The 26,218-nt window shown below is 47.0% G+C and overlaps 1 protein-coding gene across 2 annotated transcripts in view; it reads right to left on the reverse strand.

Annotated features, from left to right (window-relative positions):
• Positions 1-1,952: 1,952 nt before the first annotated feature.
• Positions 1,953-26,218, reverse strand: part of LOC140421225 (cytokine receptor common subunit gamma-like) — an 80,538-nt gene continuing 56,272 nt past the window's right edge. Inside the window, exons 6-9 of one of the 2 annotated variants that reach the window (XM_072505778.1) lie at positions 24,868-24,955; positions 18,448-18,532; positions 3,921-4,171; positions 1,953-2,843 (exon numbers count right to left, since the gene is read on the reverse strand). In XM_072505778.1, coding sequence (XP_072361879.1) covers positions 2,825-2,843; positions 3,921-4,171; positions 18,448-18,532; positions 24,868-24,955 — 443 coding nt within the window. In that variant the 3' untranslated portion in view covers positions 1,953-2,824. Of the gene's footprint in view, positions 2,844-2,907; positions 4,172-18,447; positions 18,533-24,867; positions 24,956-26,218 lie in introns of those variants that run through there. The other variant, XM_072505777.1, reaches the window with a different exon arrangement.

Here is a 26,218-nt window from a genome sequence, read left to right on the forward strand (position 1 = left end):
TGGTACTGGGACAGCACACTGATGTCAGGAGGAGATGGTCCTGGGACAGCACGCTGACGTCAGGAGGGGACGGTAGTGGGACAGCACGCTGACGTCAGGAGGAGACGGTACTGGGACAGCACACTGATGTCAGGAGGGGACGGTACTGGGACAGCACGCTGACGTCAGGAGGAGACGGTACTGGGACAGCACGCTGACGTCAGGAGGAGACGGTACTGGGACAGCGCGCTGACGTCAGGAGGAGACGGTACTGGGACAGCGCGCTGACGTCAGGAGGAGACGGTACTGGGACAGCGCTGACGTCAGGAGGGGACGGTACTGGGACAGCACGCTGACGTCAGGAGGAGACGGTACTGGGACAGCACGCTGAAGTCAGGAGGAGACGGTACTGGGACAGTGCACTGACGGCAAGAGGAGACGATATTGGGATGTGCGCTGAGGTCAGGAGGAGTCGGTACTGGGACAATGCGCTGACGTCATGTGGAGACGGTACTGGGACAGCACGCTGACGTCAGGAGGAGATGGTACTGGGACAGTGCACTGACGTCAAGAGGAGACGATATTGGGATGCGCGCTGAGGTCAGGAGGAGACGGTACTGGGACAACGCGTTGACGTCATGTGGAGACGGTACTGGGACAGCACGCTGACATCAGGAGGAGATGGCACTGGGACAACGCGCTGATGTGAGGAGGAGACGGTACTGGGACAGCACGCTGACGTCAGGAGGAGACGGTACTGGGACAGTGCACCGATGGCAAGAGGTGACGATATTGGGATGTGCGCTGAGGTCAGGAGGAGACAGTACTGGGACAACGCGTTGACATCAGGAGGAGACGGTACTGGGACAGCACAGTGACATCAGAAGGAGAAGATATTGGGATGCGCGCTGTCATCAGGTGGTGGCAGTCTGCCATGCTGGGCACCGGGCCTGTGTACCCCCGGGTCTACCTGAGGGGGCATGCGATAGGCATTCTTGTTTTTTGAAACAGAACGTTGCATTCCATGAGTTTTATTTGTGAAGACTAATAACATATAATGTATAACATGATTATAGTGACACTATTGCAGAGGTTTCAAACATTCACACTGATTTCACATGCTGTTGCTTAAATTGCACTTGCCCTGCCCCAGAGGAGAACCACACGTTATTTATTTTTGTGATTGCTGTTGGTGCCTCCTTCTTGGATTTCAGTTTGAAGAACAAACAAATTGCTGCAATCTTTGTTTATGTAGCTTTCACATACTCCCTCCTCCCTGTGATGGTGTAGGCATTGAAGTACTTGTGGAAGCCAGTGAACTGGTGCTGACTGCCAGCATCGTGACCCCCCCCCCATTCTCACCCCTCACACAAACTTCACTCGGCCGCTCTCCGTGTCCTTCACAGGCCCCGAGCTCCAACAGCCCACTGTCGGAAATACCGCCCCCGCCTCCTCCTATTGGTCAGCGGAACAATTAGACATCGGATGTGACGTCAGGAAAGCTAATCACCCATTGGATAATCTGTGTGCCAATCGGATGGGGAAAGATAAAATGCTGTGGCAGCTGGCATACTCGGGCGTCATTCCCAACCTAAACGCCAGTCGTGGCTGTGGGGTGCTTCCCCCGCAATCGGGAGCGCCACGACTGATCGCTCCGCGACCCTCCCGACACCCTCCCGCGACCCACCCGAGGAAGTGAAATACGCATCAATCAATTATCACAACAGCAAAGATGCCTTTAATGGGATCATTGTAACACTTCAAATCCTGTAGTCTCTCTAACCACTGAAAAAACCATGGCCTTGGGGAAGGTAGAACTTCTCTCATGAGTACCTGATGAGACATGGAAGAATTTCTTTGATGTCGCAGTTAGATAGAGCTAATCTCACGTGAGACTGAAGATATTTGAAATATCCACAGACTCAAACTTTTCCATTACTTTTCCAATTTAGGCATGTCAGCCATATTTTGTTATAAGTGAACCTTAATTTCTTTTTAGATTTTCTGCCTGGGCACATGAGGCATCTAGGTCTGAGACATTGGAAGGCAAATAATGGTAAGTAAAGGGAAATTTCACGTACAGGGAAGCATCCATCAGCCTTAAAGCTGCCTGCCTGGTCAGTGTGCGCTGTCTCTTCGATTCCCATCAGCTTTTCCTTCAGCTGTTCCCAGAAATACTTGCCCAAATCAGCTTGAGCTATGTTGCTCGTTTAGTCTTTAGTTATTTTTTAGAACACTTGTGCGTGTGTGTATGTGTATCATGAAGTCTTCAGTGATTTGTTCTTATATCAAACTTGAACTGTCTGTTAAGAATACTTTATTTTGTACTAGTTCTTTTTACAAATTTGACATGAATGATTTGACCTCTCCCTGTTGGCCAAGACTGTTATTTCGGCATCAGGACCCATGGTAAGCTACCCTCAAAGTCAATGGAAATAGAAACTGGGAGGGAGGTTAAATGGGCTACTTGCTTTCTCTTGTTTTACACCATTGCACCTACCGCAATGTCCTTGAAATGTGAGCAAGTGAAACACCCATTTTGATGAGTTCAAATAATGGTTTATCCATCAAAGCTTCATTTTACAGTAGCTGTCCATATAGAAATTAAGTTAACATCAAATGCATGCATAAAATTTTAAGGTACACTGGAGAGAGAATGACAGATTCATGTATGTAAAGCATTTGTTAATTCATCATCAAACTGGATAGTGTGCAACAGCCTGGTATAAGTTACTTGTGACACTGCAACATAGGGTAACAACCAAATGCTCCAACGCTATAATGTTCAGGCTGCTGCCAACTCTCACTCTGTCTCCCGTCAAGTCCTTGTTCATCGTTATGCTCTTCAGCCAAACCTGGTGCTGCTATAGCCTCAACAAAATGTGCAATAAAACAAAAGGCAAAAAAAAAAACAGAAACACTCTCAGATGAGTCTCATATATGTATTACATAATAGCAAGAAACTACATAGCAGGGTGGCTCAAAATTGTTACACACCTCATGGATCATACAGGATGCTTGGCACTTAGCTCTTTTAATATTTTCTCACAGCCTACTGACGTTGCTTAAATTATGAGACACGGTACAGATTACCTAACTCTCTTCCTTCAAAAGACAACGTGCATCCTTATTGGACATCATGCCAAATCTTAACACAAAATACCAGATTGACATTTGGTAGCTAAATGACCGATTTAACAGTGGGGAACTCATGCCATGTAGTGGCAGCTACAGGGAACACTGACCGGCAATGTTTGATTTCCCATTCAGTTATGGGGTAAAGTCAGGGTCTTCAGGGCTCCAATTCTCAATCAGCATACCCTGAGATCACTGCGCCTCTCCAGCAGCAGTCAATTGGGAAACCAGCCTCCAAATGTGGAATTATGTGCAGTGCAATACTTATTGTCCAAGAGCAAAATACTGCAGGGAGTGGAAATCTGGAGGAAAAAACCCTCGCTGAAATTGCTGGCTGTACTCAGCAGGTCAGGCAGTGCCCTTGGAAATGCAAATAAAGCTAGTGCCTTCAGGTTGATGAAGGGCCATCGCTCTGAAATGCTCACTGTTTATCTTGCCCAGGTTTCCATGCTTCATCTATGCTTGATAGGTTAAAAGAAAAATACCGCCATTTTCTACCAAGCTGAAATATAAACAGATAATATCGGAAAATCACAAAAGGTTGGCTAACTTATGAAAGTGAAAGAGGGATTTGTTTCTCTTTCGTATCCTGACTGGCCCCTGTTGTGCATTCCCAAAGTTTTGTGTTTTATTTCCCTGTGGAGTTTGCTGTAAGATTTACAATTGTGGAGATTGTTATTCCCAGAGGACGTGGGGAATCTTTTCGGAATCTTGTATCACCTTAGCTGGGGTTTCTCCAGTGTCATTAAGACTTGCAATACGGCAAACACTAGACTCTGACGTAAATGTTTTCGTTCATGGCGTACCTATTGCTTTCTACAAAAACCGCAATGTCAGAAAACAGTGGCGCAGGAGAGGTGCTTTTTGGTTGAATCCCTCCCTTGTTACCAGGAATGGACATCTTCCCTGGGATCTGTGTACTCCCGTGCTGCTCAAAGGACCCTCCGTGGACAATACTCTGGGTAGAGTTGGCTGGCGACTCGCTCACGATACACACGTTCTCATGGTAGTTTGATTTGAAACCTTCCAATGCATCCTTTGGGACACCAAGCCAATCCTGAAATGAGTAAGACAGCAGTAAAATATCTGTCTGCATAATTTTGGTTTGCTGCAGTAACTTGACTAACATGGCATTGTTACACTCTCCTTACACTCATTGAGAATATTGGAGCTCCATTTCTTTCCATGATGGCTCCTGATGTTGATGCAAATCTGATCCAATTATTTTGTTTATTGTAAGACTTTTTTTCCTTCTCTTCTCTGGCCCGGTATCCTAGAAGGAATTGTACAAACCCATTCCCTGGGCCCCTGTTTTGTTGTTCTCAAACAGCTATTATAATGTGCATGATTCTCCCATTCATTTTTCCCTCTTTGCTGAGAAGTGCCACATTCCTCACAATAAGGTGGGTGAGATCCTCGGTCTCAGGTAGGTGCAGTACCAATCGCATCTACAACTTACCCGGATGAGATTCCACTCCCCCCCACCCCCCCCCCCCCACCACCACCACCACCTCCCCCAACTCCTCCGGGGTCCTTGATCTCCCCTGCTGCCGCACAGCTAGCAGGCCTTCGCGAAAACAAGTGACAGGGAGTTTCCCCTGGCCTTGGCAAGCACCCCCTCACATCCCTCACCCACATCTGAAGTAATATTCCCGACAGAATTTCGATCCAGACATAGCAAGATTTGTTTTGCTGAACACACTGCCGTCTGCGGGATTAGTTCACTGCTTTGCCAAACGCCTCTGCTCTGACCAAGTGTAACACTGCTCCCTGTTGCTTTCCATTTCAGTTACCCCTCCCACACACAGCCTGACCCCTCTGGCTCTGATTTTCCTCACTGTTCCAATGACGTTCACGTGGAGCCCTTTCATATTAACATTAATTACTTCAGACTTCTCGCTTGTTTGGCAGTTGTGGAATGGATGTCCCAGTGTTTCTGGAATGGGAGGTAAGGACAGAGTTAATGTTTGGGAATGCCTTTTGGAACAGTGTGCCACTGAAATCTGCTGCTTTTATGTGAACAAATTTTTATTTCTTCTATCAAGTGTCAGGGCTGCTAAAACCTGCTTCGCAATTTTTTCACACTTTTCTTTCTATCTTTACTTTGAGCTGCATGTTCGTTGTGTCTCATGCATGCTTTCTATTTCTCTCCCTCATCATGCTTCCTATTCTCTCATGTTAATAGCACTTCCAACAGTTGAAGATCATAAGATACAAGCTCGTTGGTAGTTCGGTTAATCAGTGCACCAGCCAGCTTGGAACTGGAATATGAAGAGTCAAAATCAAACAGGGATATTTGATTCTTGATATTTTCTGAATGCAGCGATAACAGGCCGTGTGGCCGTAGTTTACTGCAATTGGCGTCAGCATCCCTGTGGCGTCAGCATCCCTAAGTTGGAGAGGAAGGATATCAGCCTTATATTTCTGCCCCTGAGCACCACGTGGTGCCTGTAGCTGGAAGATGTCATTCAGTGCCTCAGAATCACATCGTCTGTTAATGTTTCTTGTTTCTCATTTCTTGTTCTCAAGCATACAGCAAGGAGCGCGGGGGGGGGGGGGGGGGGGGGGGGGATCTATGAGACTATCCCTGGGACAAATCAAGACCTTCGGAACAAAAAAAGGGGGAAAACTGAAAGTTTTTTAAAACATTTAAATGACAACAGGAAAACATCAAGTTATTTAAAAAGCCAAAACCAATTCATTCCTGCCACAACTTTTTTAAAAGTACAGCATGAAACAAAAAAGCCAATCTCACCACAAACTGATCTGCGCACCTGCTAAGACTATTCAGACTCCAATTGACTTGACATGGGTTCTTATATTGCACCTTGAAGCATCAAACTGGGTTCAGATATTCTACCTTAAAGCATTAAAGTGGGTTCAGATATTGTACCTTGAAGCCTCCTGCAGCAAATTGTACAAACTTAGAAGCAGAATAATAGAGGTACAACATCCCTAAAATAAAATATCGTCTGGTATAACATGATCAATTATAACATTGATCATCATCGATCATGGATTGTCACTGTAAGACTTGAGCATAAAATCTAGGTCAGTGGTCTGTAAGCTGCAGCTCAGAAGTCACTTATGGTTCTCTAAGGACTCACACGGCTGCCTATCTTGACTGATTAAACTTGCTAACAATTAAATAGTTTGGTTCATTTTTTGAAACTTTAATTCACATTGTGCTTGTGAGAAAGTATCATGTGAATAAACCTATTTTTTGTTTAAAAAAATTGTTGAAATGTGCCTTTGTTATTTTTCAATAGTATCGACATTTGTTTAACAGCATTACTGTTCTTAAGACGTTGAGTTTTTGACTAATTTTTTTTGAATGACCCTTTTGGTTATTCAAGTTGTTGACTCATGATCTAGCCTAACAGTACTGTGCAGTACTGAGGGAGAGCTGCAGTGTTGGAGGTGCTGCTTTCAGATGGAACATTGAGCAAAGCTCTGTCCTCTCTCCCAGTGGAATGTAAAAGTTCCCATGGCATTATTTTGAGGAAGTGCATGGGTGCTGTTATAACCTGCCCGGATCCTATTGGCTGGGGACAATTGGTTACCCCATGTTTCTTGGAGAATATGAGCTCCCCCAATGAGGGGGAGGGACAATCACTACTAGTGGTGAGTCAGTGACAGCGGGAGCAGTGCGGAAGTGGTTGCTGGGAGGTAAGTCCGTCCTTTAAAAGCACTTGTCTTTGCAGGGGCAGGCCAGTCGATTCCGGGGGGAGAACAGCTGGTGAGTCAGTTTCAGCGGGAGCAGTGCGGAAGTGGTTGCTGGGAGGTAAGTCTGTCCTTTAAAAGCAGTTGTCTTTGCAGGGGCAGGCCAGTCGATTTCGGCGTGAGAACAGCTGGTGAGTAAGGTTCAGCGGGAGCAGTGCGCAAGTGGTTGCTGGGAGGTAAGTCTGTCCTTTAAAAGCACTTGTCTTTGCAGGGGCAGGCCAGTCGATTTCGGCGGGAGAACAGCTGGTGAGTCAGTTTCAGCGGGAGCAGTGCGGAAGTGGTTGCTGGGAGGTAAGTCTGTCCTTTAAAAGCACTTGTCTTTGCAGGGGCAGGCCAGTTGATTTTGGCGTGAGAACAGCTGGTGAGTCAGTTTCAGCAGGAGCAGTGCGGAAGTGGTTGCTGGGAGGTAAGTCTGTCCTTTAAAAGCACTTGTCTTTGCAGGGGCAGGCCAGTCGATTTCGGCGGGAGAACAGCTGGTGAGTCAGTGACAGCGGGAGCAGTGCGGAAGTGGTTGCTGGGAGGTAAGTCTGTCCTTTAAAAGCACTTGTCTTTGCAGGGGCAGGCCAGTCGATTTCGGCGGGAGAACAGCTGGTGAGTCAGTTTCAGCGGGAGCAGTGCGGAAGTGGTTGCTGGGAGGTAAGTCCGTCCTTTAAAAGCACTTGTCTTTGCAGGGGCAGGCCAGTCGATTTCGGGGGGAGAACAGCTGGTGAGTCAGTTTCAGCGGGAGCAGTGCGGAAGTGGTTGCTGGGAGGTAAGTCTGTCCTTTAAAAGCAGTTGTCTTTGCACGGGCAGGCCAGTCGATTTCGGCGGGAGAACAGCTGGTGAGTCAGTTTCAGCGGGAGCAGTGCGGAAGTGGTTGCTGGGAGGTAAGTCTGTCCTTTAAAAGCACTTGTCTTTGCAGGGGCAGGCCAGTCGATTTTGGCGGGAGAACAGCTGGTGAGTCAGTTTCAGCGGGAGCAGTGCGGAAGTGGTTGCTGGGAGGTAAGTCTGTCCTTTAAAAGCACTTGTCTTTGCAGGGGCAGGCCAGTCGATTTCGGCGGGAGAACAGCTGGTGAGTCAGTTTCAGCGGGAGCAGTGCGGAAGTGGTTGCTGGGAGGTAAGTCTGTCCTTTAAAAGCACTTGTCTTTGCAGGGGCAGGCCGGTCGATTTCGGCGGGAGAACAGCTGGTGAGTCAGTTTCAGCGGGAGCAGTGCGGAAGTGGTTGCTGGGAGGTAAGTCTGTCCTTTAAAAGCACTTGCCTTTGCAGGGGCAGGCTAGTCGATTTCGGTGGGAGAACAGCTGGTGAGTCAGTTTCAGCGGGAGCAGTGCTGAAGTGGTTGCTGGGAGGTAAGTCTGTCCTTTAAAAGCACTTGTCTTTGCAGGGGCAGGCCAGTCGAATTCGGCGTGAGAACAGCTGGTGAGTCAGTTTCAGCGGGAGCAGTGCGGAAGTGGTTGCTGGGAGGTAAGTCTGTCCTTTAAAAGCTCTTGTCTTTGCAGGGGCAGGCCAGTCGATTTCGGCGTGAGAACAGCTGGTGAGTCAGTTTCAGCGGGAGCAGTGCGGAAGTGGTTGCTGGGAGGTAAGTCTGTCCTTTAAAAGCACTTGTCTTTGCAGGGGCAGGCCAGTCGATTTCGGCGTGAGAACAGCTTGTGACTCAGTTTCAGCGGGAGCAGTGCGGAAGTGGTTGCTGGGAGGTAAGTCTGTCCTTTAAAAGCACTTGTCTTTGCAGGGGCAGGCCAGTCGATTTCGGCGTGAGAACAGCTGGTGAGTCAGTTTCAGCGGGAGCAGTGCGGAAGTGGTTGCTGGGAGGTAAGTCTGTCCTTTAAAAGCACTTGTCTTTGCAGGGGCAGGCCAGTCGATTTCGGCGGGAGAACAGCTGGTGAGTCAGTTTCAGCGGGAGCAGTGCTGAAGTGGTTGCTGGGAGGTAAGTCTGTCCTTTAAAAGCACTTGTCTTTGCAGGGGCAGGCCAGTCGATTTCGGCCGGAGAACAGCTGGTGAGTCAGTTTCAGCGGGAGCAGTGCGGAAGTGGTTGCTGGGAGGTAAGTCTGTCCTTTAAAAGCACTTGTCTTTGCATGGGCAGGCCAGTCGATTTCGGCGGGAGAACAGTTGGTGAGTCAGTTTGAGCGGGAGCAGTGCGGAAGTGGTTGCTGGGAGGTAAGTCTGTCCTTTAAAAGCACTTGTCTTTGAGGGGCAGGCCAGTCGATTTCGGCGGGAGAACAGCTGGTGAGTCAGTTTCAGCGGGAGCAGTGCGGAAGTGGTTGCTGGGAGGTATGTCTGTCCTTTAAAAGCACTTGTCTTTGCAGGGGCAGGCCAGTCGATTTCGGCGGGAGAACAGCTGGTGAGTCAGTTTCAGCGGGAGCAGTGCGGAAGTGGTTGCTGGGAGGTAAGTCTGTCCTTTAAAAGCACTTGTCTTTGCAGGGACAGGCCAGTCGATTTCGGCGGGAGAACAGCTGGTGAGTCAGTTTCAGCGGGAGCAGTGCGGAAGTGGTTGCTGGGAGGTAAGTCTGTCCTTTAAAAGCACTTGTCTTTGCAGGGGCAGGCCAGTCGATTTCGGCGGGAGAACAGCTACTGAGTCAGTTTCAGCGGGAGCAGTGCGGAAGTGGTTGCTGGGAGGTAAGTCTGTCCTTTAAAAGCACTTGTCTTTGCAGGGGCAGGCCAGTCGATTTCGGCGTGAGAACAGCTGGTGAGTCAGTTTCAGCGGGAGCAGTGCGGAAGTGGTTGCTGGGAGGTAAGTCTGTCCTTTAAAAGCACTTGTCTTTGCAGGGGCAGGCCAGTCGATTTCGGCGGGAGAACAGCTGGTGAGTCAGTTTCAGCGGGAGCAGTGCGGAAGTGGTTGCTGGTTGGTAAGTCTGTCCTTTAAAAGCACTTGTCTTTGCAGGGGCAGGCCAGTCGATTTCGGCGGGAGAACAGCTGGTGAGTCAGTTTCAGCGGGAGCAGTGCGGAAGTGGTTGCTGGAAGGTAAGTCTGTCCTTTAAAAGCACTTGTCTTTGCAGGGGCAGGCCAGTCGATTTCGGCGGGAGAACAGCTGGTGAGTCAGTTTAAGCGGGAGCAGTGCGGAAGTGTTTGCTGGGAGGTAAGTCTGTACTTTAAAAGCACTTGTCTTTGCAGGGGCAGGCCAGTCGATTTCGGCAGGAGAACAGCTGGTGAGTCAGTTTCAGCGGGAGCAGTGCGGAAGTGGTTGCTGGGAGGTAAGTCTGTCCTTTAAAAGCACTTGTCTTTGCAGGGGCAGGCCAGTCGATTTCGGCGTGAGAACAGCTGGTGAGTCAGTTTCAGCGGGAGCAGTGCGGAAGTGGTTGCTAAGAGGTAAGTCTGTCCTTTAAAAGCACTTGTCTTTGCAGGGGCAGGCCAGTCGATTTCGGCGGGAGAACAGCTGGTGAGTCAGTTTCAGCGGGAGCAGTGCTGAAGTGGTTGCTGGGAGGTAAGTCTGTCCTTTAAAAGCACTTGTCTTTGCAGGGGCAGGCCAGTCGATTTCGGCCGGAGAACAGCTGGTGAGTCAGTTTCAGCGGGAGCAGTGCGGAAGTGGTTGCTGGGAGGTAAGTCTGTCCTTTAAAAGCACTTGTCTTTGCATGGGCAGGCCAGTCGATTTCGGCGGGAGAACAGTTGGTGAGTCAGTTTCAGCGGGAGCAGTGCGGAAGTGGTTGCTGGGAGGTAAGTCTGTCCTTTAAAAGCACTTGTCTTTGAGGGGCAGGCCAGTCGATTTCGGCGGGAGAACAGCTGGTGAGTCAGTTTCAGCGGGAGCAGTGCGGAAGTGGTTGCTGGGAGGTATGTCTGTCCTTTAAAAGCACTTGTCTTTGCAGGGGCAGGCCAGTCGATTTCGGCAGGAGAACAGCTGGTGAGTCAGTTTCAGCGGGAGCAGTGCGGAAGTGGTTGCTGGGAGGTAAGTCTGTCCTTTAAAAGCACTTGTCTTTGCAGGGGCAGGCCAGTCGATTTCGGCGGGAGAACAGCTACTGAGTCAGTTTCAGCGGGAGCAGTGCGGAAGTGGTTGCTGGGAGGTAAGTCTGTCCTTTAAAACCACTTGTCTTTGCAGGGGCAGGCCAGTCGATTTCGGCGTGAGAACAGCTGGTGAGTCAGTTTCAGCGGGAGCAGTGCGGAAGTGGTTGCTGGGAGGTAAGTCTGTCCTTTAAAAGCACTTGTCTTTGCAGGGGCAGGCCAGTCGATTTCGGTGTGAGAACAGCTGGTGAGTCAGTTTCAGCGGGAGCAGTGCGGAAGTGGTTGCTGGTTGGTAAGTCTGTCCTTTAAAAGCACTTGTCTTTGCAGGGGCAGGCCAGTCGATTTCGGCGGGAGAACAGCTGGTGAGTCAGTTTCAGCGGGAGCAGTGCGGAAGTGGTTGCTGGGAGGTAAGTCTGTCCTTTAAAAGCACTTGTCTTTGCAGGGGCAGGCCAGTCGATTTTGGCGGGAGAACAGCTGGTGAGTCAGTTTCAGCGGGAGCAGTGCGGAAGTGGTTGCTGGGAGGTAAGTCTGTCCTTTAAAAGCACTTGTCTTTGCAGGGGCAGGCCAGTCGATTTCGGCAGGAGAACAGCTGGTGAGTCAGTTTCAGCGGGAGCAGTGCGGAAGTGGTTGCTGGGAGGTAAGTCTGTCCTTTAAAAGCACTTGTCTTTGCAGGGGCAGGCCAGTCGATTTCGGCGTGAGAACAGCTGGTGTGTCAGTTTCAGCGGGAGCAGTGCGGAAGTGGTTGCTGGGAGGTAAGTCTGTCCTTTAAAAGCACTTGTCTTTGCAGGGGCAGGCCAGTCGATTTCGGCGGGAGAACAGCTGGTGAGTCAGTTTCAGCGGGAGCAGTGCGGAAGTGGTTGCTGGGAGGCAAGTCTGTCCTTTAAAAGCACTTGTCTTTGCAGGGGCAGGCCAGTCGATTTCGGCGGGAGAACAGCTGGTGAGTCAGTTTCAGCGGGAGCAGTGCTGAAGTGGTTGCTGGGAGGTAAGTCTGTCCTTTAAAAGCACTTGTCTTTGCAGGGGCAGGCCAGTCGATTTCAGCGTGAGAACAGCTGGTGAGTCAGTTTCAGTGGGAGCAGTGCGGAAGTGGTTGCTGGGAGGTAAGTCTGTCCTTTAAAAGCACTTGTCTTTGCAGGGGCAGGCCAGTCGATTTCGGCGGGAGAACAGCTGGTGAGTCAGTTTCAGCGGGAGCAGTGCGGAAGTGGTTGCTGGGAGGTAAGTCTGTCCTTTAAAAGCACTTGTCTTTGCAGGGGCAGGCCAGTCGATTTCGGCGGGAGAACAGCTGGTGAGTCATTTTCAGCGGGAGCAGTGCGGAAGTGGTTGCTGGGAGGTAAGTCTGTCCTTTAAAAGCACTTGTCTTTGCAGGGGCAGGCCAGTCGATTTCGGCGGGGGAACAACTGGTGAGTCAGTTTCAGCGGGAGCAGTGCGGAAGTGGTTGCTGGGAGGTAAGTCTGTCCTTTAAAAGCACTTGTCTTTGCAGGGGCAGGCCAGTCGATTTCGGCGGGAGAACAGCTGGTGCGTCAGTTTCAGCGGGAGCAGTGCGGAATTGGTTGCTGGGAGGTAAGTCTGTCCTTTAAAAGCACTTGTCTTTGCAGGGGCAGGCCAGTCGATTTCGGCGTGAGAACAGCTGGTGAGTCAGTTTCAGCGGGAGCAGTGCGGAAGTGGTTGCTGGGAGGTAAGTCTGTCCTTTAAAAGCACTTGTCTTTGCAGGGGCAGGCCAGTCGATTTTGGCGGGAGAACAGCTGGTGAGTCAGTTTCAGCGGGAGCAGTGCGGAAGTGGTTGCTGGGAGGTAAGTCTGTCCTTTAAAAGCACTTGTCTTTGCAGGGGCAGGCCAGTCGATTTCGGCGGGAGAACAGCTGGTGAGTCAGTTTCAGCGGGAGCAGTGCGGAAGTGGTTGCTGGGAGGTAAGTCTGTCCTTTAAAAGCACTTGTCTTTGCAGGGGCAGGCCAGTCGATTTCGGCCGGAGAACAGCTGGTGAGTCAGTTTCAGCGGGAGCAGTGCGGAAGTGGTTGCTGGGAGTTAAGTCTGTCCTTTAAAAGCACTTGTCTTTGCAGGGGCAGGCCAGTCGATTTCGGCGGGAGAACAGCTGGTGAGTCAGTTTCAGCGGGAGCAGTGCGGAAGTGGTTGCTGGGAGGTACGTCTGTCCTTTAAAAGCACTTGTCTTTGCAGGGGCAGGCCAGTCGATTTCGGTGGGAGAACAGCTGGTGAGTCAGTTTCAGCGGGAGCAGTGCGGAAGTGGTTGCTGGGAGGTAAGTCTGTCCTTTAAAAGCACTTGTCTTTGCAGGGGCAGGCCAGTAGATTTCGGCGGGAGAACAGCTGGTGAGTCAGTTTCAGCGGGAGCAGTGCGGAAGTGGTTGCTGGGAGCTAAGTCTGTCCTTTAAAAGCACTTGTCTTTGCAGGGGCAGGCCAGTCGATTTCGGGGGGAGAACAGCTGGTGAGTCAGTTTCAGCGGGAGCAGTGCGGAAGTGGTTGCTGGGAGGTAAGTCTGTCCTTTAAAAGCACTTGTCTTTGCAGGGGCAGGCCAGTCGATTTCGGCGGGAGAACAGCTGGTGAGTCAGTTTCAGCGGGAGTAGTGCGGAAGTGGTTGCTGGGAGGTAAGTCTGTCCTTTAAAAGCACTTGTCTTTGCAGGGGCAGGCCAGTCGATTTCGGCGGGAGAACAGCTGGTGAGTCAGTTTCAGCGGGAGCAATGCGGAAGTGGTTGCTGGGAAGTAAGTCTGTCCTTTTAAAAGCACTTGTCTTTGCAGGGGCAGGCCAGTCGATTTCGGCGTGAGAACAGCTGGTGAGTCAGTTTCAGCAGGAGCAGTGCGGAAGTGGTTGTTGGGATGTAAGTCTGTCCTTTAAAAGCACTTGTCTTTGCAGGGGCAGGCCAGTCGATTTTGGCGGGAGTGGAGCTGGCTGGTTAGTCAATTTCAGCATGAGCTGAGTGTTTTAGGCGGGAACAGGAAGTCGACCCGCGGACGTCTGGGAAGACCCTCACCAATAAATTCTGGTGGAGAGGAAACCCGAGACACTACACGTGTAGTGTCTCCCACCCGCCCTCCTCCTCTAACCTAATAATAAAACCATTGGTCTGAGGTAAGTACCATATTTTATTATATTATTATTATTGTTTATAAAAAATTTAATTTAGTTGTTAGCCAGATCTTGGTAGAAAGTTAGAGGAATGGCAGGGAAGGGAGTGCAATGTTCCTCCTGCAGGATGTTTGAGATGAGGGATGCAGTTAGTGTCCCTGCTGATTTTACCTGCAGGAAGTGCTGCCATCTCCAGCTCCTCCAAGACCGAGTTAGGGAACTGGAGCTGGAGTTGGAAGAACTTCGGATCATTCGGGAGGCAGAAGGGGTCATAGATAGCAGCTTCAGGGAATTAGTTACACCAAAGATTGGAGATAGGTAGGTAACTGTAAGAGGGACTGGGAAAAAGCAGTCAGTGCAGGGATCCCCTGCGGTCGTTCCCCTGAGAAACAAGTATACCGCTTTGGATCCTTGTGGGGGGGACGACTTACCAGGGGTAAGCCATGGGGTACGGGCCTCTGGCACGGAGTCTGTCCCTGTTGCTCAGAAGGGAAGGGGGGAGAGGAGCAGAGCATTAGTAATTGGGGACTCTATAGTCAGGGGCACAGATAGGAGATTTTGTGGGAGCGTGAGAGACTCACGTTTGGTATGTTGCCTCCCAGGTGCAAGGGTACGTGATGTCTCGGATCGTGTTTTCCGGGTCCTTAGGGGGGAGGGGGAGCAGCCCCAAGTCGTGGTCCACATTGGCACTAACGACATAGGTAGGAAAGGGGACAAGGATGTCAGGCAGGCTTTCAGGGAGCTAAGATGGAAGCTCAGAACTAGAACAAACAGAGTTGTTATCTCTGGGTTGTTGCCCATGCCACGTGATAGTGAGATGAGGAATAGGGAGAGAGAGCATTTAAACACGTGGCTACAGGGATGGTGCAGGCGGGAGGGATTCAGATTTCTGGATAACTGGGGCTCTTTCTGGTGAAGGTGGGACCTCTACAGACAGGATGGTCTACATCTGAACCTGAGGGGCACAAATATCCTGGGGGGGAGATTTGTTAGTGCTCTTTGGGGGGGTTTAAACTAATGCAGCAGGGGCATGGGAACCTGGATTGTAGTTTTAGGGTAAGGGAGAATGAGAGTATAGAGGTCAGGAGCACAGATTTGACGTCGCAGGAGGGGGCCAGTGTTCAGGTAGGTGGTTTGAAGTGTGTCTACTTCAATGCCAGGAGTATACGAAACAAGGTAGGGGAACTGGCAGCATGGGTTGGTACTTGGGACTTCGATGTTGTGGCCATTTCGGAGACATGGATAGAGCAGGGACAGGAATGGATGTTGCAGGTTCCGGGGTTTAGGTGTTTTAGTAAGCTCAGAGAAGGAGGCAAAAGAGGGGGAGGTGTGGCGCTGCTAGTCAAGAGCAGTATTACGGTGGCGGAGAGGATGCTAGATGGGGACTCTTCTTCCGAGGTAGTATGGGCTGAAGTTAGAAACAGGAAAGGAGAGGTCACCCTGTTGGGAGTTTTTTATAGGCCTCCTAATAGTTCTAGGGATGTAGAGGAAAGGATGGCGAAGATGATTCTGGATAAGAGCGAAAGTAACAGGGTAGTTATTATGGGAGACTTTAACTTTCCAAATATTGACTGGAAAAGATATAGTTCGAGTACAATAGATGGGTCGTTTTTTGTACAGTGTGTGCAGGAGGGTTTCCTGAAACAATATGTTGACAGGCCAACAAGAGGCGAGGCCACGTTGGATTTGGTTTTGGGTAATGAACCAGGCCAGGTGTTGGATTTGGAGGTAGGAGAGCACTTTGGGGACAGTGACCACAATTCGGTGACGTTTACGTTAATGATGGAAAGGGATAAGTATACACCACAGGGCAAGAGTTATAGCTGGGGGAAGGGCAATTATGATGCCATTAGACGTGACTTGGGGGGGATAAGGTGGAGAAGTAGGCTGCAAGTGTTGGGCACACTGGATATGTGGGGCTTGTTCAAGGATCAGCTACTGCGTGTTCTTGATAAGTATGTACCGGTCAGACAGGGAGGAAGGCGTCGAGCGAGGGAACCGTGGTTTACCAAGGAAGTGGAATCTCTTGTTAAGAGGAAGAAGGAGGCCTATGTGAAGATGAGGTGTGAAGTTTCGGTTGGGGCGATGGATAGTTACAAGGTAGCGAGGAAGGATCTAAAAATAGAGCTAAGACGAGCAAGGAGGGGACATGAGAAATATTTGGCAGGAAGGAACAAGGAAAACCCAAAAGCTTTCTATAGGTATGTCAGGAATAAGCGAATGACTCGGGAAAGAGTAGGACCAGTCAAGGACAGGGATGGGAAATTGTGTGTGGAGTCTGAAGAGATAGGCGAGATACTAAATGAATATTTTTCGTCAGTATTCACTCAGGAAAAAGATAACGTTGTGGAGGAGAATGCTGAGCCCCAGGCTAATAGAATAGATGGCATTGAGGTACGTAGGGAAGAGGTGTTGGCAATTCTGGACAGGCTGAAAATAGATAAGTCCCCGGGACCTGATGGGATTTATCCTAGGATTCTCTGGGAGGCCAGGGAAGAGATTGCTGGACCTTTGGCTTTGATTTTTATGTCATCATTGGCTACAGGAATAGTGCTGGAGGACAGCAAATGTGGTCCCTTTGTTCAAAAAGGGGAGCAGAGACAACCCCGGCAACTATAGACCGGTGAGCCTCACGTCTGTAGTGGGTAAAGTCTTGGAGGGGATTATAAGAGACAAGATTTATAATCATCTAGATAGGAATAATATGATCAGGGATAGTCAGCATGGCTTTGTGAAGGGTAGGTCATGCCTCACAAACCTTATTGAGTTCTTTGAGAAGGTGACTGAACAGGTAGACGAGGGTAGAGCAGTTGATGTGGTGTATATGGATTTCAGCAAAGCGTTTGATAAGGCTCCCACGGTAGGCTATTGCAAAAAATACGGAGGCTGGGGATTGAGGGTGATTTAGAGATGTGGATCAGAAATTGGCTAGCTGAAAGAAGACAGAGGGTGGTGGTTGATGGGAAATGTTCAGAATGGAGTACAGTCACAAGTGGAGTACCACAAGGATCTGTTCTGGGGCCGTTGCTGTTTGTCATTTTTATCAATGACCTAGAGGAAGGCACAGAAGGGTGGGTGAGTAAATTTGCAGACGATACTAAAGTAGGTGGTGTTGTCGATAGTGTGGAAGGATGTAGCAGGTTACAGAGGGATATAGATAAGCTGCAGAGCTGGGCTGAGAGGTGGCAAATGGAGTTTAATGTAGAGAAGTGTGAGGTGATTCACTTTGGAAGGAATAACAGGAATGCGGAATATTTGGCTAATGGTAAAGTTCTTGAAAGTGTGGATGAGCAGAGGGATCTAGGTGTCCATGTACATAGATCCCTGAAAGTTGCCACCCAGGTTGATAGGGTTGTGAAGAAGGCCTATGGAGTGTTGGCCTTTATTGGTAGAGGGATTGAGTTCCGGAGTCGGGAGGTCATGTTGCAGCTGTACACAACTCTGGTACGGCCGCATTTGGAGTATTGCGTACAGTTCTGGTCACCGCATTATAGGAAGGACGTGGAGGCTTTGGAGCGGGTGCAGAGGAGATTTACCAGGATGTTGCCTGGTATGGAGGGAAAATCTTATGAGGAAAGGCTGATGGACTTGAGGTTGTTTTCGTTGGAGAGAAGAAGGTTAAGAGGAGACTTAATAGAGGCATACAAAATGATCAGGGGGTTGGATAGGGTGGACAGTGAGAGCCTTCTCCCGCGGATGGATATGGCTGGCACGAGGGGACATAACTTTAAACTGAGGGGTAATAGATATAGGACAGAGGTCAGAGGTAGGTTCTTTACGCAAAGAGTAGTGAGGCCTTGGAATGCCCTACCTGCTACAGTAGTGAACTCGCCAACATTGAGGGCATTTAAAAGTTTATTGGATAAACATATGGATGATAATGGCATAGTGTAGGTTAGAAGGCTTTTGTTTCGGTGCAACATCGTGGGCCGAAGGGCCTGTACTGCGCTGTATTGTTCTATGTTCTATGTTCTATAGTTGGAGCTGTATAAATAGAGCTGGCCAGTGTGGTGCCAGCTAGAGAAGTAAGCAGTGGTGAATTACAGCTGCTGTCACATATTGTTGCAAATAAAGCTACTTTCTGGTTGACTCTACAAACTCCTGCTGGATTATATGTGGCACTCACAAATGGTGCTGTCCCTACTTTCCTGGCCAATATTTATTTCTAAATCAACATCTCAAAAAACAATGAATCTGGTCATTATTGCATTGGTATTTGTGAGAATTCACTGTGTGCCTATTAGTTTCTGACAATACAACAGTGACTCCACTTTAAAAAGTACTTCATTAGCTGTAAGGAGCTTGGGATGACCTGAGGTAATGAATGATGTGATATAAATTCAACTCTTTTGTTCCTTTCAATTTCTCCCTCAACTACACTCTGTTTCAGTAGCTCCCATTCGTCCGACTACAACCATACCCCCCTTCCCCATCCCCCTCCATATCATGTGACCCATTTACCATTTCCCTGTTAAAGGCATGATTAACACCTACCGTTCTCTGTCAATGCCACTCCGGAAGACCTGTGCCCCCATGCCTGTGAGAAAACCTCTCTGATCAATATTCCCCTAAACACATCATGATTGAAAAGAAACCATTTCAACAGAAGTTATTTTTCTTCCATTTCTTTACCTGAAAGTTGCCATTGTGATTGTTGAACAAAGGATCAAAACTTCTGCCTGGATTTGGAATCTTTGGGATAATTATCACCTTCAGCCTGCAAAAAAAGAGCAGGTTAATCCTTGACTTAAACATAAAACTGAGCAAGTCTCAATGAATCATATGTCCTGAATCCTGAAGCAACCTGACAACAAGGAGGGAAATTCAGCAGTCGTAATTTACAATATCAAAATACGAGGCTCCCCAGTCAAAGTCAAAGTGCAACTTCTCATCTTGTTTAAACTCTTCTTAGCTGGGCTGTGTGCATATCAACGCTCAATTTTTTTTATCTTACTAAGGGAGGGTGGTGGGTAAAATGGCATCATAGGTGCATTGTTTCTTGTCCCGGAAAGCATACCTTGGACTAGATAATAAAGTGGCTTTGGTGCCAGTTGCAGGCCTTCTCTGAACCCTTAGCTGAAGGACTAAGACCATAAGACATAGGAGCGGAAGTAAGGCCATTCGGCCCATCGAGTCCACTCCACCATTCAATCGTGGCCGATTTCAACTCCATTTACCCGCTCTCTCTCCATAGCCCTTAATTCCTCGAGAAATCAAGAATTTATCAACTTCTGTCTTAAAGACACTCAACGTCCCGGCCTCCACCGCCCTCTGTGGCAATGAATTCCACAGACCCACCACTCTCTGGCTGAAGAAATTTCTCCTCATCTCTGTTCTAAAGTGACTCCCTTTTATTCTAAGGCTGTGCCCCCGGGTCCTAGTCTCCCCTGCTAATGGAACAACTTCCCTACATCCACCCTATCTAAGCCATTCATTATCTTGTAAGTTTCTATTAGATCTCCCCTCAACCTCCTAAACTCCAATGAATATAATCCCAGGATCCTCATACTAAGAGTAGTCACCCTGATGTTGCTGCAATCACTGAAATAGCTAAAAAGCTTTCTATAGGAATGGTTGTTCAAGGTCGGCTTTCTGCATGCATTCTATTGAATGGGAATCCATCAATCATCTAGATGGAGAAACCATGGGTGTACTGTACACAATCCTCTGTCTGGTATCTGCAGACTGCCTTCTCCAGTTTATTTATATTTATGTTTGTAGAATGTAATGTTTATGTCATTAATAGATGTCAATATTTAGAAACAACTGCTATTCATCTTTATTTCCTTTTGCAAGTCAGCACAGGTGCTATTAATCTTGATCTTGTAAGTGCAGAAATTAAAATAGGCTGCTAATTATATATTAATTGTGTTGAAGTGTATGCAGATGGTGGTCATTAACTGGGTATTCTTTTAAATCCCTTCTAAATAGACACAATAAAATTGTGGTTGTTGGGTTATGAAATGTATTCTTGTAATGTGTATCTCTGTAAATAAAAATAATAGTGTGTAAATATTGGCTCCAGTTCTATCCTTCGTCAATTGGTTTTCTGGAAAAGAACACGGTAGCAGAGAATACTTCTAAAGCTGAAGGCTGAAACCTAAGGGGGAAAAAAATCAGACAGAAAGCTACAATCCTAGTAGCCATTATGAAAAATAGCAGAAAGCGAGCATGAATTATGGAGTTATGATAACCCTCTAATGTTCTTGGAGGCTGAACTAATTGGCCAGTCGAAGAATGAAGTTGTCATGACCAATTGTATAAATTAGGGGTAATGATAAATATTTGGAGGGTATTTGTTAATTGAGCACATATAAAGAGAAACTTACTGGCACTAGTGGAGGAGGAGGGTTTGGAGCTATACACCTGTAATGTTTCATTTTGTGAATAAATCTAAACTGAGCAAAGATTGACTTCTTGCCTCCTCCTTCACCAAATGACTGTTAGAAGTTTAACTGACATGAAGTACACCCTCATCATAGAGAAAACAAGGCATGGTGTTGGCCTTGTTGCTTCCTACAAGAAGTAAAATCAGAAGTCAAGTATTTTGTGAGAAAACTTGAACTTTCTTCAGTTAAAATCCACAAGAAAGATTATCTGTTAAATGTTTAATGAGGCAAAATCAGACTTTGATAGTTTCTTGGCAAGCAGATGTTCATTCCATGAATATATCATGGATTCTAACAGATTGCGTACTATAAATGAGAGGCTCACAGGGAATGGACCCAGGTAAGGTAATAGGCTATAATTGGCAACAGTTATAATCTTCCCAGATTCTATTGGTTGGGGAGAATAGTTAGCTTTGCAGCTGTATAAATAGATCTGGCCAGTATGGTGCCTGCTCCAGAGGGATCCAGTAGTGAACTACTGGTGCTGTGTACATATTGTTGTAAATTAAAGTTACTTTCTGTTTGGCCCTTGCAAAAGCAACTGAGCTGTTAAGGTTAATTCATCATGATTAAACATAATTAATTACTAAATTTCAGCATCTGAGCAGTTGATAGAAGTAACTGAGCAACATTTTACCTCCAATGTTCATATGTTTTATAATGAAGGATCTGAAGACCACCTGCCTGATGGGGGAGATGGTATTGTACTGGTAATGTCACTTGACTAGTAATCCAGAGGCCCAGGCTAAAGCTCTGGGGACATGGGTCCATGACAGCTGGCAGAATCTAATTTTAATTGAATATATTTGGAATATGAGGCAATAATCAATTGTCGTAAAAAGCAATAGAGTTTACTGAGGGAAAGGCATCAGCCCACATGTGACTCCAGACCCACAGTAACCCATAACAACCCCTGAAATGGCCTTACAAGCCATTTAGTTCAAGGGAAATTAAGGACGAAGAGGGAATGCTGACCTTGCCAGCCATGACCACATCCCATGGAAGAATGAAAAAACAGAATACGACAGATCAAGAGCTGGATCATAACATATATGACGATGTTATCATGTCCATAGCCAATTATCCAGAGTGGGTACAGTGATGATGTATATTCCAGAGGTATCCAGTGAATGAGAGATTGTGACAATTATGACTCTTGTGCCAGGAAACAATCAGAACACCTGAAGAAAGATCCTCTGACCATTCAAAAGGGAGGTCTCACAGTTGTAGCCGTGGCCTGCTTAAATGAGCAAGTAGAGGCTCCGGCATGAATAGATTACGTGATTAAATAAAAGCCACAGAACAATCTTGGAACAGAATTAGAAGTCCTCATGATTATGAAGTTTTGGTGACTTGAGGATAAATTAATTAAAGGGAATTAGGTAGTTGGAGAGAGTTTGAAATTTATCTGAAGTACCATACATGGGGGTACCTGCTTTGACTCTTTGGTAAATTTTGTACACGAAACATCAGCCAGGATTTTTCAGTCCCGCTCGTGATGGGAATCATTGTGGGCAGGGATGGAAAATTTGGAGAGACAGCTAAAAGTCCATTGACTTTCAGCGAGACTAGAAAATTCCAGCAGTGGGCTGGAACAGAAAATCCGGCCTGTCCTTGCAGATGGGACAGATAAGGCAGAAGCAAGGCTAGTTTTGAAGAGAACTAGGTGATACGGGCGTTAAATCGGACTCTTCCATAGCGATAATATCGGACTGGATTCTGCAGTTCCCCAGCCGCGTGTTTCTCAGCGCCGCACAGTTTGCTGGCAGTGGGATTCTATACTCCCGCTGCATGTCAATGGGATGTCCCATTGAAGCCGCCATGCCACTAGGAAACTCAAGGGCATCGATGCACTGCCAATGGGAGCAGAGAATCCCAACGACTAGAGAATGCTGGCCATGATCTTGAGAATTGTTTTAGCTCTCCTGGCTACACATTCATGGGAGCATAGCTCAATCGACATTAACACCATGGTCGGAAACTTTCCTCAATTTTCAGAGTTTCAGTCTCCAGCTGCACAGCCGTGTTTTCTCTCCAGATTCCCTGGGAATCTGACCACTGAGAATATGGGGGCATGGTTTACGCTGTCACTCTGGTGGGACAGGGCCTGATAAAGCCAGCAAAGTCGGCTCCACAGAGATTGGGGTGCCATGTTTAAAGGGCGCCCCAAGCAGTATTTGAAAGAAGTGCCCTCCCACCACCACCCCACGGACACAGAGGAGCCTCCAAAAGCATCAGGGCAACCCCCCAGCCACCAACATGGACAGGGCAACCTCCCCACCCCCCCACCCCCACCCCCAATGGGCTCCATAGAGGACCCACCCCTGACACGTCTCCAAGGCACTGCTCCCTGGGCACTTCCAGGTTGGCGGCCAAGTTGGCAGTGCCAGGGGCTGTGCCAGTGCACTGTCCAGGTATGTCGCTCTCACCCTGGGTGCTATATTGACCTTTGCGCACCTGGTGAGTTCCCCTCGACAGCTTCAAGTTTTGCAGAAGTTGTTGTAAACCTCATCTAGGAGGAGTTCCCTACCTGGAGGTACCATATAGTAGGGAAGCCCTTTAAACATTTAAATTTATTTAAATGTACTGTCTGGGCAGGAGCTTCAGTGCATCGCTGGCAAGGGGTGGGAAAATCAGAGAACAAGATCTCGCCAATGTGATTGTTGTTCCCATAGCCTTGTGGGATTTTCCATTGGTGCTCCCATTTTGTTCCCTGCCCCATTCATGCAATGTGATACTTTCCAGAAGGAATTGTTCCTGGAACAGGCCAAAGGCACAGTTGATGCAGAAGAAAACTATGGAAGCTAAATGTAACCGGAATGAAGCTGCCAGGGGATGGTATATTCCGGTGAAATCTGTTTTGCGGAAAACAAGTTGTATTCAAGTAAAAGCTAATCCCACAATATTTTATTGGTATCATAAAGAAAAACTTCCAGGTATCCTCATGGTGCATGCTGATTTCTTATGGATAGCAATGTGGAATTTGTAAAATGTTATTAATAAGATTAGAATAGAAAGTAAGTTTGGGAGTCAGGCTTGTGGCACTTTTAAATATCTTAGTTTAGATGTTAAGCAAAGTAGGTCTCGAATAACTTTAAATCAATAATCCTATTTAAAGAGTTACTCCTATCCTGATCACTCCAGAAAGACGATGTTATATCTTTAAAGAAGAAATTGAGAAATTGCTCATTCTGATTGGTAGTTGCACTTGTGTTGGCCTGAGTTTGACCAGATGATAGCTTTGATGTGTTGGAGTGCAGCAATATGATGAAACAGCTGAAAGTAGAGACTGTTTTAAGGAAAAAATAAACATTAAGAACGTTGAATCTGAATAAATACATACTTAATCTTCCATCATTGGATGACCCTAAGACAATGAATTTAGACTTTTTTTTAGCAATGCTTCACATCGAAAGGAATAGTTATACCACAGAGGAGGCCATTTAGCCAGTTATATCATTGCTAGCCCTCTAGAAGGAGCAATTCACCTAGTGCCACTCCACTGTCTTTACCATGCCCCTGTAAATATTTCCTTTTCAAATAATGGCCCAATTCCCTTTACAAAGTCTTAATTGGCCCTGTATTCATTACATTCCCGGGTAATGTATCTCAGATCCTAACCATGTCAATTTTCCTGATGGGTGCTGTCCTGCAAATGGTTTCATAATATGTCTGATGGATGAAATGGGAAATATTGTCCTTCATGTTGGGAAGCTAGACAGTAAAAAGGGTTGTTAAAAATACTTTGGCTGGTGAAACACTGGCTCCTGTCGAGGCAGTGGAAATAGGATTCTATTTGTCAAAAATCTTTTAAGATTCTGGAGAAGGGACATTTTGAATACAGAAAAACCATTGGATATTGTTTAGAAGAGTGTTGTAAGATATTGTCGTTGTGGGATAATGTACATCCATTGAAAAATGTGAGAGAGAAAAGGTTGCAGATTGACCCTGCTGGCTTGGAAACAAATGGTAGAAGGAAAGGCAATCTTAAAAATTATGGATGGATGCAAGTTTTCGACTGTTAGGGGTCCTGGAGGAATGGGGATATCACGATGTACAACAATATGGTGGTCTTTGATTTGATTTGAAATTTTGATTGTGCATAAATTAGGATTTTTATTGAAAGAATCGAGAAGGAAATCAGTTAATTGCATTTTTGTTGTAAGCAGGTACTGGGCATGAACTGGGAATTCATTTGTTTCCCCATGAAAAGAAAGAGATTGGAATTGTGGTTGTTGGTTGAGGAGGTATATGACTGTCATGTTTACACCTGTAAATAAATGCTTCTAAAAGTGTGTAAATATTGGCTCCAGTGCTATCCTTCACTACCTGGTGTTCTGGATAATACCACCCCTGTCCCATCGCCATGTACCAGTTGTCCACCCACATGGTGCTACAGTTCAGATTAGAGAATTGTAGAGAATTACAAAGCTAGACCTCAGTTTAGCATCCTTGTGTGAATTTGCGGGAGTGCCCTTCAATACAGCTGTAGCCTCAAGAAAGAATACTGGCAAATACTATTGCGCGACAGAACAAAGCATGTCGCAGATATAGAAGTTGGCACAAAGTGCGCCTGATACACTCTGGTAGCAGTTGCATGAAAAAGATGGCACAGTATGGTTTATAAATGTTAACAAAGTGGGTTGGGCTATTTGTAACTCACCGTTCATTCTTTACGAGAGCAACCAAAAGTAAAATTAATCCCAATAGTGAAATTGCGGAGATTATAGTACGGAATGCTATTACATTGTCTGTAAAACAAAAATAACAAATCTTTCTCAATTTTTGAAATTTTTTAAATGTCTCTTTTAATTATCAGTACTATTCTTCTTGACCCTCTCCCTAAATAGGCAATTTCCCCACTTTGCTGATCACTAATAATGCATCACTAATGAAGGGGCTGGTTTAGCACACTGGGCTAAATTGCTGGCTTTTAAAGCAGATCAAGCAGGCCAGCAGCACGGTTCAATTCCCGTACCAGCCTCCCCGAACAGGCGCCGGAATGTGGCGACTAGGGGCTTTTCACAGTATCTTCATTGAAGCCTACTTGTGACAATAAGCGATTTTCATTTCATTTGATTGAGAGGTGTGTTCTGCAGTATAGTTCAGGAAGATTTTCTTTTCTCTCCCCCTGTTTATGTCTTGTTCTCTGACATTGCTATCTTTCTTCTGGCATGCAGCATTTAACTGAAGAAACTTCAAGACATCATCCAAAATTTTCCTATCAAATTTGGCAACTTATAACAGTGGGTGGTACTGATTTGAGCCTTGAATTGTTATCGTCCATGAATGAAATTTATGAATAAATAGGTAGAATTCATATGTATTTCAGATATTATACTTTAGAACTGAGAAAGTGGACACATAATAATATTTATTGTCACAAGTTGGCTTACATTAACACGGCAATGAAGTTACTGTGGAAAGCCCCTCATCGCCACATTCTGCCACCTGTTTGGGACACTGAGGGAGAATTCCCAAAGTCCAATTCACCTAACAAGAACGTCTTTCAGGATTTGTGGGAGGAAACCGGAGCACCCGGAGGAAACCCACGCGGACAATATGCGGACTCCGCACAGACAGTGACCCAAGCCGGGAATCGAACCTGGGAACTTGACGCTGTGAAGCAACAGTGTTAACCACTGTGCTACCGTGCTTCCCATATTCCAATATAGCCATTTTAGCCCAGAAAACTTAAAGCATATACATGAGCAGCACTTGCTGACAGCTTTGATTTCAACAGGTGTTAAGCAGACATAAAGTAACACCAGGGCCTTCAAATTGTCTTCAGACTCGGCAAAGATACGAAGAAGCTTTAAAGCCATTTGCAAAGGAACTTTTAAAACTTTTATGATGGTAATGTCACCCCTTATCTATTCAAAAGGCATACTTAGGATACTCAGCAAATCAGAAAAGCAGACTTTAAACATCTATTATAGGCAGAATTTACCATCCACCCCACCTCGTGTTTTTTGGTGGGGAGGTAGCCCACTAGTGGGAGCTACCAGTCCGGC

The sequence above is a fragment of the Scyliorhinus torazame genome, chromosome 5 (assembly GCF_047496885.1).
Source record: "Scyliorhinus torazame isolate Kashiwa2021f chromosome 5, sScyTor2.1, whole genome shotgun sequence".
In the NCBI taxonomy this organism is placed as follows: domain Eukaryota; kingdom Metazoa; phylum Chordata; class Chondrichthyes; order Carcharhiniformes; family Scyliorhinidae; genus Scyliorhinus; species Scyliorhinus torazame.